The sequence below is a fragment of the Quercus suber genome, unplaced genomic scaffold (genome assembly GCF_002906115.3).
Source record: "Quercus suber isolate HL8 unplaced genomic scaffold, Cork oak 2.0 scaffold_8, whole genome shotgun sequence".
Classification (NCBI taxonomy): domain Eukaryota; kingdom Viridiplantae; phylum Streptophyta; class Magnoliopsida; order Fagales; family Fagaceae; genus Quercus; species Quercus suber.
In genome coordinates this window covers 2,330,052-2,345,648 of record NW_027069474.1, presented here as the reverse complement: position 1 = coordinate 2,345,648, position 15,597 = coordinate 2,330,052, and the positions used below count along the sequence as shown (strand labels likewise).

General features: G+C 33.1%; 1 protein-coding gene and 1 long non-coding RNA gene across 2 annotated transcripts; one reads left to right on the top strand and one right to left on the bottom strand.

The window, feature by feature from the left end:
• Positions 1-21: 21 nt before the first annotated feature.
• LOC112035796 (uncharacterized) lies at positions 22-4,463 on the top strand. Its single transcript, XM_065775783.1, has 5 exons — positions 22-869; positions 969-1,409; positions 3,240-3,405; positions 3,645-4,081; positions 4,332-4,463. Exons 1-5 carry the CDS (start codon positions 426-428, stop codon positions 4,461-4,463), a joined length of 1,620 nt encoding a protein of 539 aa, XP_065631855.1. The 5' UTR covers positions 22-425.
• A 5,235-nt stretch (positions 4,464-9,698) lies between these two features.
• LOC136068515 (uncharacterized) lies at positions 9,699-10,641 on the bottom strand. The gene is made up of 2 exons (XR_010629878.1): positions 10,232-10,641; positions 9,699-9,966 (listed from the first exon to the last, which is right to left on the bottom strand). It is a non-coding gene; the product is annotated as an uncharacterized LOC136068515 (long non-coding RNA).
• Between the last annotated feature and the right edge of the window lie 4,956 nt (positions 10,642-15,597).

Below are 15,597 nucleotides of genomic sequence, written 5' to 3'. Positions count from 1 at the left end.
AAAAAAAAAACACCGGAGCCACCACACCACTATGAAGCTTTCGGTGTGTTTAACAATGGCGCTGCGGTGAGGCGGGTTGCATGGTCGATGAGAGCAGGAGGTGGAATTGGAATGGGTCAGGCGTTGGTGCTGTTTCTTCAGGTTTGCTCTCTGATACGTGTGTGCGGAGTAAGTTAAAATTGTGTGTGATAGAGTGTATTGGTTTTTCTTTAAATGTGTGACGTGGCAAACACTGATTGGTGGCGTAAATCAACACTTTTACGCCACCTCTGACCGTATGTTTTCTCTTATTATTTTTACTCTTTAGACAGAACAGCCGCTAGGGTTTATTCAATTCGTTCTCAAAAAAAACTTGTCGCAGCTTCAACCATTCTCACTCACTTGCTTTCAATTTACCAAATTTCACTTTAAAAAAAAAAAAAAAAATGGGCAGGAAAAAAAAATTCATCGACAAAAAGAAATCCGCAACGTTCCAATTAATCGCCCGCGACTCGTCCGATCCCATTTACGACGACTCACCTGGTAATGACCGAGTCTTCGTCCGCATCGACAATAACCCCGTCTCCGTCTTTGCCGGCTCCGGCGAGTACGAAGACGAAGGCGAAGGCGATTCCGATTCGATATTCGCGGATGCGCCGGAGGATAACAATGATAACGAGGCCGATGATCGGGTTTTCGGGACTCCGGCAGCGGGGCCGTCGAGGAAACCGTTGCCGGAGAGCGTGAGGAAGGAGATTTTGGAGCTAGGGTTTCCGGATGACGGTTACAATTATCTGAAGCACTTGCGAGAGATTAAGAACACTGGTGGTGGCTCCGCGTATTATCAGAATCCGAAGGCGAAGCTTGAGGAGCTTCCTCGTGACGTCAAGGTCGGATTAGGTTTTATTTTTTCTTTCTACTCTGTTTGTATGCTGAGAAATTTTTTTTGGAATAAGCTTGATGTGAATGTGTGTTGTTTTTTTGTTTAGGCATATGATGCTTCGAGAGTACGGATTTCTGAAGGGGATGCTGAGTCCAATGGAAAATCGATTTTCAGTGTTGCGTCTAAGACCGTCGGTGTGAGGCTTCAGAAAGCTGTTGATCCTGAAGTTGCTGCATTGCTTGATGATAGTGATTTGTCGCAGTTTGCTTCCGATGATGAGGACTTGGAAGAGGATTTTGTTGTTCAGGCAAACCTTGCTGAAGAAGAAGAAGAAGAGGAAGAGGTGGATAATAGGTTGAATATAGTTGAGGAAATTGAGGAAAAACCCGAAAATGAGGTTGATAAAGCCGGTGCTTCAGGCCAACAAGAAGTTGTGGATAGCCTCGTGTTTCAGAATGGAGTTGGAAATCAGATGGTGAAAGAAGGAGATGAAATTGTTGGCGACAAGCCACGTGCCCCTCGTCTTTTGGATGAGCAATTTGATCTAGTGAGTTTCTTTTACTGTTTTTCATTCTAATTTTTACTTTTTCTTGTTTTGTTCTTTATTTTTCTAGATGATTGCATATTTGGGTCTGGTTAAAATGTTGAATTTCTCATTTATTATATTAGACATGAGGGTGCATGATCAGTGTAAGCTAAGTCTAAAACTAAGTTTGCCAAAGAAGAGATAAATAGTAGTGCGCATAATACATATGACATACTAAAACAAGATGGTCCAATATGTATATTGAATAAAAGGAAAAACTGAAGAAGATGGTACAATAAGATAGCATAATACATATCACAAACCGCTCTGATCATTTGATCCATTGCTCGACCCAATGGCATTCCAATTGTGACGTCTTCTCTGATAATGGACTTTATGTATCACATGGTACAATTAAGAAGCCCTTCCATGTAGCCCCGGGGAAAAACAGTATCAAAATTAACTATTTAAGTTTCCCAACTCTAAGGTAGTTTCACTAAATGCCAGTTGGATCACTTTATTTCTGGATGCATTTCAATGTGCTATGTTGTTTTAATTCCTATTCTTTCCTCCTATTTTTAAAATTGTTTGTTTTCTAAATTTCTTTGTAATCACATTGTTATAAATCTATGTTTGGAACTTCTTTTTGGCTTTTCTACATAATTCTTCTCATCAACAACTTGAAAGTTTAAATTTTCTTTAGCCTTAGATTGTAAAGCATTTAATAAGGTAGTGATTCTTGATTCTGATTAACTGAGGTGGTGCACATACATTATGTGACTTTGCTGATAATATTGATGGGACTGCCACTAGTCATATTGTACATTCAAAGTCTTTAGGTGTGCTAATACATTGCATAATTTCAAATATTAATGTCTTGTGCCTAATAGTTGTTCAGTAGAAAAGAAGAAAAGAACAATCAATTCCAGGAAAAAAAAAAAATCATCTGTTTAAGGTTTAGCTTTAATCTTTAAGGAAGAAGGTGCTAAAAAAATTGAAAAGTATATTTGCAGGTCATCTTAGATAGGTATATAACAGTTTGTATGTGTGTGTGTTGAGAGGAGTTGAGGAAGCTGGATGAGCTGATGTTGAGTCATATGAGGCAGTTCACATACAGTATGGAAGCTAAGCCCAATTTGTTGGTGTTAGAAATCATGCACTCCCTTTGTACACATTATATTAAGTGTGCTTACACCTTGATTATTATGTGAGTTAGATGACATCCGTGCAGTTAATTTGCTTCCTGCGGGATTTGAAGCTTTATCATATCACTAGCTCATTTATGTTATTTCATACATGGGTTCCAACGACCTGTAACTTTTCTTTTCATGAAGAGATTTGATTTCCCCCCTTATTCTGTTTTTCTACATGGCTGCAAAGGAATGTGCTATTACTGGGTATTTTGTATCCATTGTCTACCTTGATCATCCAGTTAATTTTCTTCCTGGGGTATTTGAAGCATTATCATATCACTAGCTCATTTATGTTATATTATAAATGTGTTCCAACTACCTAAATTTTTCTTTTCATGAACAGTTTTGATTTCCCCTTTCCCCTTAGTCTACATGTCTGCAAAGGAATTTGCTATTACTGGGTAATTTGTATCCATTGTCTACCTTGATCACGAACCACAAGTATCAGGGAATTTTAGTAGGTCTTGAGGCATTTACCACAGATTTTTTTTTTTTTTTGTAAATAAGAGGAAAACTTGTTATCCTCTTTACTTATCAAAAATAAACTTTTTACCCTTTTAGCTTAAATTATACGGTGGAATCACTATCTTCCTTTGTTTGATGGACTTTCTCCTGTCCTATTAGATTTCTTTTTCTCACAGTGTTTTATCTTTTCCAGCTTGAACGTCAAGAATATGGTAGTGATGATGCTGATGATGATGATTATGGTTATGTAGCTGAAGAAGATGAGTTCCTAGCGGAGAAGCTCAAACATACTCTAGGTGACAATTTGGTTGATGACTTGGAGCTTGATGGCAAATATAGGGCTCCTGCAGATTTATTGCGTGATACTAAGGGACCAAAAAGTAAAGAGCTATTAGAGACTGCTGCTGATGTGATTCATCGCATTGTGGAATATGCTGAGAAGTATGAAAACGAAAGTGAAAATGAAGACAAAGATATGATTCTTGAACAAGAAAGTAGTGATGAATCAGAAATGTGGGATTGTGAAACCATAGTTTCCACGTATACAAATTGTGATAACCACCCTGTTAAGATTGGGGCTCCAATAACTAGGAAAAAGAGGGACCAAAAAGTAAAGAGCTATTAGAGACTGCTGCTGATGTGATTCATCGCATTGTGGAATATGCTGAGAAGTATGAAAACGAAAGTGAAAATGAAGACAAAGATATGATTCTTGAACAAGAAAGTAGTGATGAATCAGAAATGTGGGATTGTGAAACCATAGTTTCCACGTATACAAATTGTGATAACCACCCTGTTAAGATTGGGGCTCCAATAACTAGGAAAAAGAAGTTGGCTGAAACTGTATCCAATGCCAGGGGTGCCACAAGTCATGTAATATCCCTTCAAGGAAAACAGAAGCTTCCCGTGGATTTTCTACCTCCTAGTAGAAAACCTGCTGCTGAAAAAGTGAAGGATGTGGGTAGCAACAAAGTGGAGCCGCAGAAGAGGAAACCTAATGGTCAGGAATCAAAGGAGGAGAAGAAAGAACGGAAGGTATTTCCTTGCTGCTTGTTTCACTTTATGTGATTTCTCGAATAGACAGTGCCTCAAACATTGAATAAGTTGCCTGTCTGCAAACTGCCATTACGAAATATGTTTCAGAAGGAAATAAGTTGCAGTCAGTACTTTGTCTATTCAAGCATCTATTGATTTAAGAAATCATGCCTGGGTTTACATTATTTTGATGGTATATTCTAATTTCTACTCTTTCTACTATAATGGCATTGGATTTTTCTGCTTGCAGGCTGCTGTAAAGGAGGAACGCCGTGAAGCAAGGCGTGTGAAAAAAGAAATGAAGGAGCTTTATAGGAGCGAAGCACAGCGTGCTCAGAAAGTTGCTGCTGTTGCTTGCCCATCTTCCATACATCTTATGTGAGTGGTAATTGTTGAATTATTGAATAAATGGAATTGCTGCATCACTTAAGGAAAAAGAGAAATAGATAATAACATAAGGTTTGCTAATATTAGTTATAAAAAATTTATAGAGTTTCTTTCTTCTTTTAGAATAGTCTCTTGATTTCTTTGTTTCTATGTTTTTGGTTGTTGTTCTTTCCTTGTTCATCATCGTGAACACCATGTTATGTCCTTTTTTATCTTTTATCAATAATATTACTCTTATTACCTATCAAAAAAATAAATATTAGTTATTAAAAAAAAAATAATAATAATAACATTAGACTTAGAGGAAGAATTAAAAAACTAGATGAGCATAGACCTCAACTGTGGCAAAGAAATCCATGTTTTGATGTATTCTGATGTTTAATAGTCATAAAACATTTTCAGCTTTTCTGTGGATTCTAATTAGCTCAATTAGTAAAGTTTCTTGTCGTAGAATAAGAGATCTGTTCGAATTCCCACTTACACCTAAAACCGATTGATGTCTTGACTTGATAATACTGAGCAATTATTATAAAGCAGATGCCATAGATTAAAATTCTATCTTATTTATTATGACCTAAAACCGATTGATATCTTGGTTTGATGATACAGAGCAATCATTATAGAACAGATGTCATATGTTGAAATTCTATCTCTAAAACTGATTGATGTTTTGGCTTGATAATAAAGAGCAATCATTATAGAGTGGATGCCATAGGTTGAAATTCTATCTTATTTATTATCAGTTCTCACACAAACAGAGACCGCCCCCACCCCACCACCCCAACCTTCTTTGCTCGTCTCCTCCTATGCTAGCTGTTGTCTGCCAAACCCAGCCATCATCCGCTAGCTCAGCTGCTCAAATCATCTGTGAACGCAGCCGCTGTGAACCCCACTGCAAGCCACCTAATGCTAGTGCGAAACTAACTCAATCCACCGCTGCACCCAGCCCAATCACCGCCCATTCTGCTGCTGGTGCAGAGAAAATTGAGGGAAAATTGAAACATTGTTCTATAGAAAAAAATTCTGTAAGCAAACAAATGGAGCTTAAAGCATCAAAATCAAAACTATTATTTTCGATGGGTTTGCTTTAGATGTATTTTTGGAAAATAAGCAAGTCTTTTGCTGAAAATATTTTACAACAAAACAAACGGAACCTTAGTTTCCTTCATGCAAGATATGATATAATTAGGGAAAATAAGATAAAAGAATAGAAGATTTATTTTTCCTTATTTAGTTACGAAGAGAAAGTGAAAGTAATCAAAAGAGAGTTTTGATACCTCTTCTTCCTCAGGCCCTATTTTCTCTAAATCTTTCCCATCAGTATTTCTTTGTGGGTTAGAATGCAAAATCATTGCACACTCTCCTCACTTTTGCCTTTTACTTTCTCTTCTAATTTATACAGAAATACCTAATAGCATGCATAATGTTCTCATCTTAAATTTTGCTAACAATTCAATGAATTCCTTCAACTGCCATTGGGCATGCAGGCATCCCTTCTTTCCTTCTATTAGTTATGCTTAACCTTGTTGTCCCAGAACTGATTCTGTTTTTTCTTTTGTCAAATAGGTAAGTTATTGCCAGATTTTTGCCCAAGACTGTGTGGTCTTCCATTGGGGTGCTTCTGTTATTCCAAATTCCAATGAAGAACAATGCTGTTGCTGTTATACTGTCATATTCCACCAAGTAAGGAGCCTGTATGCTCAGCTAATCCTTGATTGCCACGTGAATTCAGGCCACATGATTTGGTAGAAGTTCATTATTTATGGTTTTATTCTTGTTCCGAGATATATACGTCTTTCTTGTTGAAACATGCTCATCATCTTACTTATGCAATAAATTAGATTTTTATGTCATTATTTCTCTGTACTTGCAAAACAAAGAAACTTGAAAATCTTTGGGATATACTGAACGCAATTGTTGTTTACCTTCACTTTTTGTACATGCTAACAATCATGATCTGTTTATCCATACTTGAAGACGTTCATTTTAGTTAGCACTTAGTAGATTCCTATTGCTGTTTTCAATTGCGAATGATAAATGGGGTCCCCTTCATGTCTCAAAAAATTTCCATTTATGTGGAACAACTTTGTCTACATTGAGGAAGGATGAATTTATTATCTTGTGGAACAGTTGCATTCAACATTCCTATCACATGGGCGTAGACCTCACAATTGGGAAACTCACACCTATGTTAGGGGTGTTGTATCCAACTTTGACACAAGAAACCAATGACCTTCATTCTAGTATGTTTTATCTGTCCTAGATTTGTGCAACGGTCAGCTCAAAGAGCAATTTGTTGTGAACTTGTGGCCGAAAAAGAAACATTTGGTACATTGTAATTAGGGATGGCCATACTCATTGGGTAATGGATATCCAACTCTACCCGAACCAAATATTTTGGGTAATACCCGGTTCTTCACGAGTAGAGCTTAACCGGGTAGGGTATGGGTATTACCCGAATTGTTCGGGTAGGGTATGGATATTATCCAAACCCGACCCATATAAATTATAAAAAAATAAAAAATAAAAAACCCTAAACCTCTCTCACTGTCACTCACACTCTCTCTGCCCCTCCGCCTCTCTTCATCGTCTCTCCTCACCTCTTCGTGTTGTGGGAAGGTTCTGTCTCTCACATCTACACACATTTATTTGTAGAGGCATCGATTTTGCGCTTGATTCTTGTTCCTCATTCATCGTCTCTAGTCTTTCTACCACTCTCTTTCCTCAGGTAAATGACATTCTTTTTCCCTCTTTTGCTAGTTTGGTTTTTGTTCTTTGCTTGTTGTTTACTTGTGTTGTCTTGTTGAATTTATCGTTTGGGTGTGTGTTAGATTTTGGTTTTAGAGTTTGAATTCAGCTGGGCATGTGTCGAATTTGGTTTTTGATTGAATTTTTTCAACTGGGTATGTGTTAGATTTGGTTTTTGATTGCATTAAGGTGTTTGGTTCTATATGGGGATATGTCTATTTATAGAGAGGAGTGAATCTGTCTAAGTTTTTTCACAAACAGAGCATGTAAGACTTGGTAATTCTTCAAGCATTCTCAATTTCTTGTTTAATGGTTGAACCTTTCTTTAAAAACTAATAGTCTGTACTCTGTACACATTTGAAATGCAGTACAATTCTGATGTTGAGTGTTGACAAATTTATTTGACAATTGTGAATAGCTTTTAGGAGTTTAAGTTGGCGTGCAGATTTTTGAATGAATTTGTTAAAATAATGGTCTGGTGTCAAATTTTACAGTGTCTTTAACTCTTTTAATGTGCTATTCTCTTAGATCAGCCATGTATGTGAAGAAAATTTTAAATGGCATACCATATATTTAAGTTCTTCCAAAATAATTTGAATGTTATTGTCAACTAAGATTTCTCGTATATTCGGGTGTTTGTTAAGTATAAAAGCTAATTCTATTGTAATTAATACAAAAATTAATTTTAAGATATTTCATATTCTAGATAGCCAATAGAAGTATTCAATCACATGATTTTTTGTTTCTAATGCAAATCCCCTGTGGTGACTTTGTTGCTGTCATTGGTGTAATTTTTAAAATACTGAGTCCTTTGGTGCCTTTTATTCAGAGATTTATGTATAACAGAGGTTGCAGTTACTATTGATTATGAAATGTGTTCCCTTGTATTCTGTTTTGTTTTGAGCAATGTTAAGAACCTACTTGGCCCCTTATTGATCCTTTTTCCTTATTTAGTTAATATTTCATAATTCAATAATGCTTATTTTTGGTATTTCAGTTACTATACTTTTATTGTTGGATGGTCAAACTCTCTAATTTGTTATGTCACCTTCTTTAGGGTTGTATGCTGGATGACAATAAATTTCATCTGGTAAATTGGCAAACTGTTTGTGTTCTTGTTCAAGCTGGAGGATTAGATTAAAAAACTTTTCATGATTGCTAGGGATAGAGATGCATGGGGAAAGTTATCATACATGTTTAGTTACAATATATAAAAGAAAGTGAGTGTTTGGTCTGATAAAAAATTACATTTGTTTTCTAAGAAAAAGGTATTGAATTTGTTTAGTTACATGAGCTTTCTGGTAATGAAAGTCTGAGTGGAATGCCATAATGGTAAACTTTTTGGGGTCGAATATTATAGTAGCTGATGATTCATGATTTGAGCACTTAGTACTGCCCCTTTTGTGTGGAAAAACCCAGTACTGCCCCTTTTGTTACAGAAAAGAGAAAACTGGCACTATATAATGTTACTGTCATCTGTTAAACAAATCTAACAGGGACCCAAGCTGTAAAAAGTCATGGATTGCCTATGTCATTTGAATTTGTTGTTTTATAGTGTGTGCATGCGTGTGATGTCTTATATTGTTGTATTGTTGAAATAGGATTATTGTGTCGTTTGTATCAGGTTTTTCTGTGACAAATGGAGATTAAATAGATAGAATCAATGTTGATAATTTACAGAAGGTATTGAATAGCCTCTTGCTCTCAATGAATGTTGCTTGTCTTCAGTAATTTGCTTTTTCTTCTTAAGAAGTGCTGGCTGTCAGTAGTTCATGCTATGAGTAACGAATTTTGAAAATTATAAATTGTATTTAGTTTTATATTATTTGTATTTATAAATTGGCATCTATATGTTGTGATAAAAATTACTTTATTACTATATTGTTATCAATTTTGTATATTTATTAAGATTAATTAATAAAAATAATACTAATCAATTAATTATATATATACTGTTAATTTATAAAATGATAGATATTAAGCCATATTGTAAAATATATACATATCTTTTTAAAAATGGTATTTTAGGACATTTGACAAAAATATAATATCATTCCACTATCTTAACATAGATTCAGACTTCCATCACAACATTATCACCAAAAAATGAATAGGAATAGTTATGCTATTCCAATTTCGTATTACTTGTAATACTTATTCATACCCATTCATGTTACAAAATTAGGGATGGCTATGGGTAGGGTATGGATTGGGTATACCCATACCTACTCGAAAATTTTACACATGGATACCCATTATCAATACCCATTATATCATACCTAAATCATACCCAAATATATTACCCATAGATATCCATTCCCGACCCGAAACCCATTTATTTATTTTTTTTAATCCAAAACATTTTAACGTAAAAACTAACCAATCTTATAAAAAAAAAAAAAATTCAATATATATTTTTTGTGCGTGTGGGGGGGGGGGGGGGGGGGGGGGGATTATCTGCTTCTTTTTTCATTCCAACATAAATTCCTCAATCAAGAAAAATGCATTCATTCTAACCTCCACATTCTTAGAAAAATAACATGAGCAAAACATAAATAATATTCCATACATCAGTTTGGGAATAAGTATCTCCAAAATTTTCAAAAAAATTCTCTGAATCTGTATCGAAGTTGCTACTACTTGGTTTATAATTGAAGCTGTCCTCCTTGGGCTCTAAACATTCAGTTGTTCTTCCATTTTCAGCGACACCACCCTCTTCCAACACATTGAGAGCATGCGAGCTTGATTCGCTGTCATTGATATATTTCAACAATCTATCATGAGCATCCACACAGATAACATCCATAAAATAAAATAAATTTTACAAAATCTAAGGTAGTGATTCATTAGATTTTTATGGTAAATATAAGATAACACTACATCTTGTTACTTAACTATATTATGATCAGATCGTTACTCATAGCATGAACTACTGACAGCCAGCACTTCTTAAGAAGAAAAAGCAAATTACTGAAGACAAGCAACATTCATTGAGAGCAAGAGGCTATTCAATACCTTCTGTAAATTATCAACATTGATTCTATCTATTTAATCTCCATTTGTCACAGAAAAACCTGATACAAACGACACAATAATCCTATTTCAACAATACAACAATATAAGACATCACACGCATGCACACACTATAAAACAACAAATTCAAATGACATAGGCAATCCATGACTTTTTACAGCTTGGGTCCCTGTTAGCTTTGTTTAACAGATGACAGTAACATTATATAGTGCCAGTTTTCTCTTTTCTGTAACAAAAGGGGCAGTACTGGGTTTTTCCACACAAAAGGGGCAGTACTAAGTGCTCAAATCATGAATCATCAGCTACTATAATATTCAACCCCAAAAAGTTTTCCATTATGGCATTCCACTCAGACTTTCATTACCAGAAAGCTCATGTAACTAAACAAATTCAANCCCCCCCCCCTTTCTCAAAAAGAAAAGAAAAAACTTTAAGTACGTTTAGTACGTATATTGTAATGTAATAACTATTCTTTAGAAATAACTATTTGATTATATTTTTATTATAAGTAATAGTCATTCTTGAGGATTAGTCTTTTTTAAAATGAAGAATTATTATTCCTTACAAAATGGTTGTAATATTATTCCTTAACTCATAATAAATACAAAAGGGGTTTGTTTCATGGGTTTGGAATGATTCAAATACATGGGAGATATAAAATTTACTGCAAGAGAAGTAGAGAACATCATATAACAAATGTTTTATTTTTTTTTAATAGAAACTGCGTACAAATGTATTATTTTTTGATGGATACAAATGTTTTATTAAATTAATAGAAACTGCGTACAAATGTAGCACCACCATGTAAGATGGTATATCATCATATTCAGGTTCTTGTTGGGTTACAAATTGAAACCTGGGAAGTAGAACAACATCACAATTCTTAGTGTAGAATAGGAGCGTGGGCTCCTCTACCAACGGGTCCGGGTGTGGGATTATAGACGCCATAGTCTTCTGGAAGAATCTCTGGTTGAACCTGGTGCTGTTCCTCTCTTCTGTGCATCTCCTGTTGTTGGCCAAGCGAAGTAGATGCCATTGATGGTGCTGATAATAATGGCGACTTTAACGATGATGCTGTTGCTATCATGGGCATCATAATAACCATCATCATGCATGACAAGAGCATGACTAACCTTAAAGTTCCAGTCATGATGTTTGCCTGCATATCCAACCTCATCTTCTTGGTTAAGCTTATTTTAACCTCAAGAAAAGCATTTAATCAACTACTTATCTGGAGTTAATAGTTGATTTATGATAATTTAGAGTTCTTATGGAGATGATTTATAAACTTAAAAGCAGTGTTTAAATTAAATTGATCACTCTTTTCATACAAAGTGAATGACACCGCATGTTTCTTGCGTGTGTCTAGGAGCTTACTGGTGTTATTTTCATAGTGGGAAGCCTATACGCAACCATGCATTGAGAGCAAAAGGAACTGTTACCTTAATTCAGCCAAAAAAAAAAAAACCTTTTACTGCTAAGGGTTTGTTTGATTCGCTGTAATGTGTCTTTAATGTGATGTACATTACGATGATATGACATTAATATTTTTGGTTTATTTTATTTTTTCTAACATTACTATAATTTAAAATTACAAAATATATCACATCATTTTAATCTCATCACGTTTCTAAACAATGTAAAATTGTATTCGTGTTGAAATTACATTAATATAAGATTACAAAAACGTAATATTTCGGCGTAATAATGTAACATTACGGTGAACCAAATGCCTCCTAAGTAATTTCTTTGCCTCCATTTTTTTTATATTACTAATCTAGAGCAAATTCAAAAATTGATGAATTACCACACTTTTAAACCCAAACATTGTCCCAGACGAAATGGTGATTGAAAGTCATGGTTTTTTGTGCTCCATTTGGGAAGAGTTCACTTGCAATAATGAATTACCTAAATTTAAATTTAACTGGAATTCGTTTAACTCGACGACTTATGTGTTTCATATCAAAATAAAGTGAATCGGAATACAGTTTCATATATTTGGTATAAATATAAACTATATAATTCAAATTCAAATGTACATATTTGAATTCCAACTAACATCTATTTAATTGAATTAAATTAATGTGTTTCATATCAATATAAGTGAATCGGAATACAGTTTCATATGGTTGGTATAAACATAGACTATAATTCAAATTCAAAATGTGTATGTTTGATATCCAACTAACATATATTTAATTGAATTAAATTAATAATAATTTAAATTAGTTAAAACAAAACTCTTTTGACGAAAAATTAAAAATATTCTTAATTTCCATTTTCTATCCAAGCATACCATATACATTTGTTTTAGCATTAATGTTTTCTAAAAAACGGTTCATTTTCCAAAGAGCATTTTCTAGAAAACTATCTCATTTTCCAGTATTTGGTAACGACTTTGAAAATGAGCCTGAGAATGTTTTCTGGTATTTAGTATGCAATTTTTATTTATTTATATTTCTTATATAATTTAAAAACATGTGTATTATATAAACCAACTAATGTAATCAATATAAATAAATAAAAAACCAAGAATGGATTTGGTTTTCATACTAAAATTTTGACAATATATAAATACAATCAAAATTAGTTGTCAAATTTTCATAATCACTACTACTCATCTTGCTCATATATATGGACAGTAACGTACGTGCGTACGTACATACATACATACATCTTAAATAAGTACAAAAAAAAAAAAAAAAAACCTTTTACTGCTAAGGATTTGTTTGATTCGCTGTAATGTGTCTTTAATGTGATACATTACGATGATATGACATTAATATTTTTGGTTTATTTTATTTTTTCTAACATTATTATAATTTAAAATTACAAAATATATCACATCATTTTAATCTCATCACATTTCTAAACAATGTAAAGTTGTATTCGTGTTGAAATTACATTAATATAAGATTACAATAACGTAATATTTCGGCGTAATGTAACATTACGGTGAACCAAATGCCTCCTAAGTAATTTCTTTGCCTCCATTTTTTTTATATTACTAATCAAGAGCAAATTCAAAAATTGATGAATTACCACACTTTTAAACCCAAACATTGTCCCAGACGAAATGGTGATTGAAAGTCATGGTTTTTTGTGCTCCATTTGGGAAGAGTTCACTTGCAATAATGAATTACCTAAATTTAAATTTAACTGGAATTCGTTTAACTCGACGACTTATGTGTTTCATATCAAAATAAAGTGAATCGGAATACAGTTTCATATATTTGGTATAAATATAAACTATATAATTCAAATTCAAATGTACATATTTGAATTCCAACTAACATCTATTTAATTGAATTAAATTAATGTGTTTCATATCAATATAAGTGAATTGGAATACAGTTTCATATGGTTGGTATAAACATAGACTATAATTCAAATTCAAAATGTGTATGTTTGATATCCAACTAACATATATTTAATTGAATTAAATTAATAATAATTTAAATTAGTTAAAACAAAACTCTTTTGACGAAAAATTAAAAATATTCTTAATTTCCATTTTCTATCCAAGCATACCATATACATTTGTTTTAGCATTAATGTTTTCTAAAAAACGGTTCATTTTCCAAAGAGCATTTTCTAGAAAACTATCTCATTTTCCAGTATTTGGTAACGACTTTGAAAATGAGCCTGAGAATGTTTTCTGGTATTTAGTATGCAATTTTTATTTATTTATATTTCTTATATAATTTAAAAACATGTGTATTATATAAACCAACTAATGTAATCAATATAAATAAATAAAAAACCAAGAATGGATTTGGTTTTCATACTAAAATTTTGACAATATATAAATACAATCAAAATTAGTTGTCAAATTTTCATAATCACTACTACTCATCTTGCTCATATATATGGACAGTAACGTACGTGCGTACGTACATACATACATACATCTTAAATAAGTACTAATAACAATAACTTTTAATTGTCTACTCTTTTTGCTGGTACACTAATTGTCTACTATGGTCAATCATAAGTCTTCAATATTACTTTGAATTATGTATTTGCATAATGTATCTGCATAATATATTATCACTACATAGTATTTGCATAATATGTTAGCTAACAAATGCAATTTTCTTAAACAATTATCATTCATTATATAACAATATTATTAATTTACCATAAAGATTGTTCTATGTAAAAGCAATTTAGAGCCATATAGGCACTATGTTTAAAATTTTCATCTTTTACTTCATTCATTATTTCTTCTTATTTTATTTTTTTTTATTTTTTTTGCACTTTTATGTGCGACAAAGAAGTAACTTCTGCCTGAAATCTATCAAACCGAAAATTTCTTAGAGAAAAATGAAAATCAAGTTTGAAATTCAAAGAAAAGAATTGAGATTTTGGTAGAGAGGAATGAAATAATTACTGTTGCAAATTTGTTCTCCTTTGCAAGTTGAAGCTATTGACCAATCAGTGAAGGGAAAAAAAAATCTAATCAAAGAACTATGTTACGAAGGGGAAAAACGTTAAGAGATAGAGATCTATGAGAAGAGGAGAGACCAGAGTTGGTGACAGTGACGGTGTGAGGAGAGAAAAAGTAAAGGGAAGAAAGAAAAAGTGAGAGAGTTTACTATGTGAGAGAGAAGGCGCCAAAAAAATTATGTTTTCCACGGTTATAGATGAAGATAATATTTATAGGAGATGCGACGCGTGAAAGAGAGTGTGTTTTGCAAAAAAAAAAAATTGGAAAACAATTTGGAAAACAACCTACAAAAAATAAGCCTTATTTTTATTAGGGTTTTTCGTTGACTACAGATAATTTTCTGTTGATATTTTTTTTTTATGCTACCAAATACTAGAAAATGTGGAAAACTATCTTTACCAAAGGTTTTCCAGCGAAATAAACAGTTTATTTTAGAAAATGATTATATCAAATAGCTATCTCTTCTACTTGTGACAAGTGGCTAAAATTCTCTTTGCACTAAATAAATGTCTATACTAAATAAAGTTTGCATCTCTAGCGTTACTTCTTATACATGGATAAATTACATAATTCATGGTGGTTTCAAAACAAATCTTAGTTTAATTGCCATTTTTTTCTTCTTCTTTTTTTTTTTTTTTTGGGCTAAAGTTTAATTGCCACTTGACCTTCAAAAGTTAAAGACCTTTTTTATGGGAAACGAACAAAAGAGAAAAGACTAAACTAAAACATATGAACTGTTATCTACTGGATTAAGAACCATTTTGAAACTTGAAGTTGAGGACCATGATGGATACTAAAACGTTTATATTCCAGCCAAAATTGGTTTATTTGGGCTCGCTTTGGGCTACTGTTGGAGTGTAGACCCTACAAGATATTTGACCAAAACGAAACCCATAAA

Coding starts and splice junctions, on each gene's coding strand:
- LOC112035796 (XM_065775783.1), top strand. CDS start 426: ATGGGCAGGAAAAAAAAATTCATCGACAAAAAGAAATCCGCAACGTTC. Junction 1,410..3,239: donor TGGATGAGCAATTTGATCTA/GTGAGTTTCTTT, acceptor TATCTTTTCCAG/CTTGAACGTCAAGAATATGG. Junction 3,406..3,644: donor GGCTCCTGCAGATTTATTGC/GTGATACTAAGG, acceptor ACTAGGAAAAAG/AGGGACCAAAAAGTAAAGAG.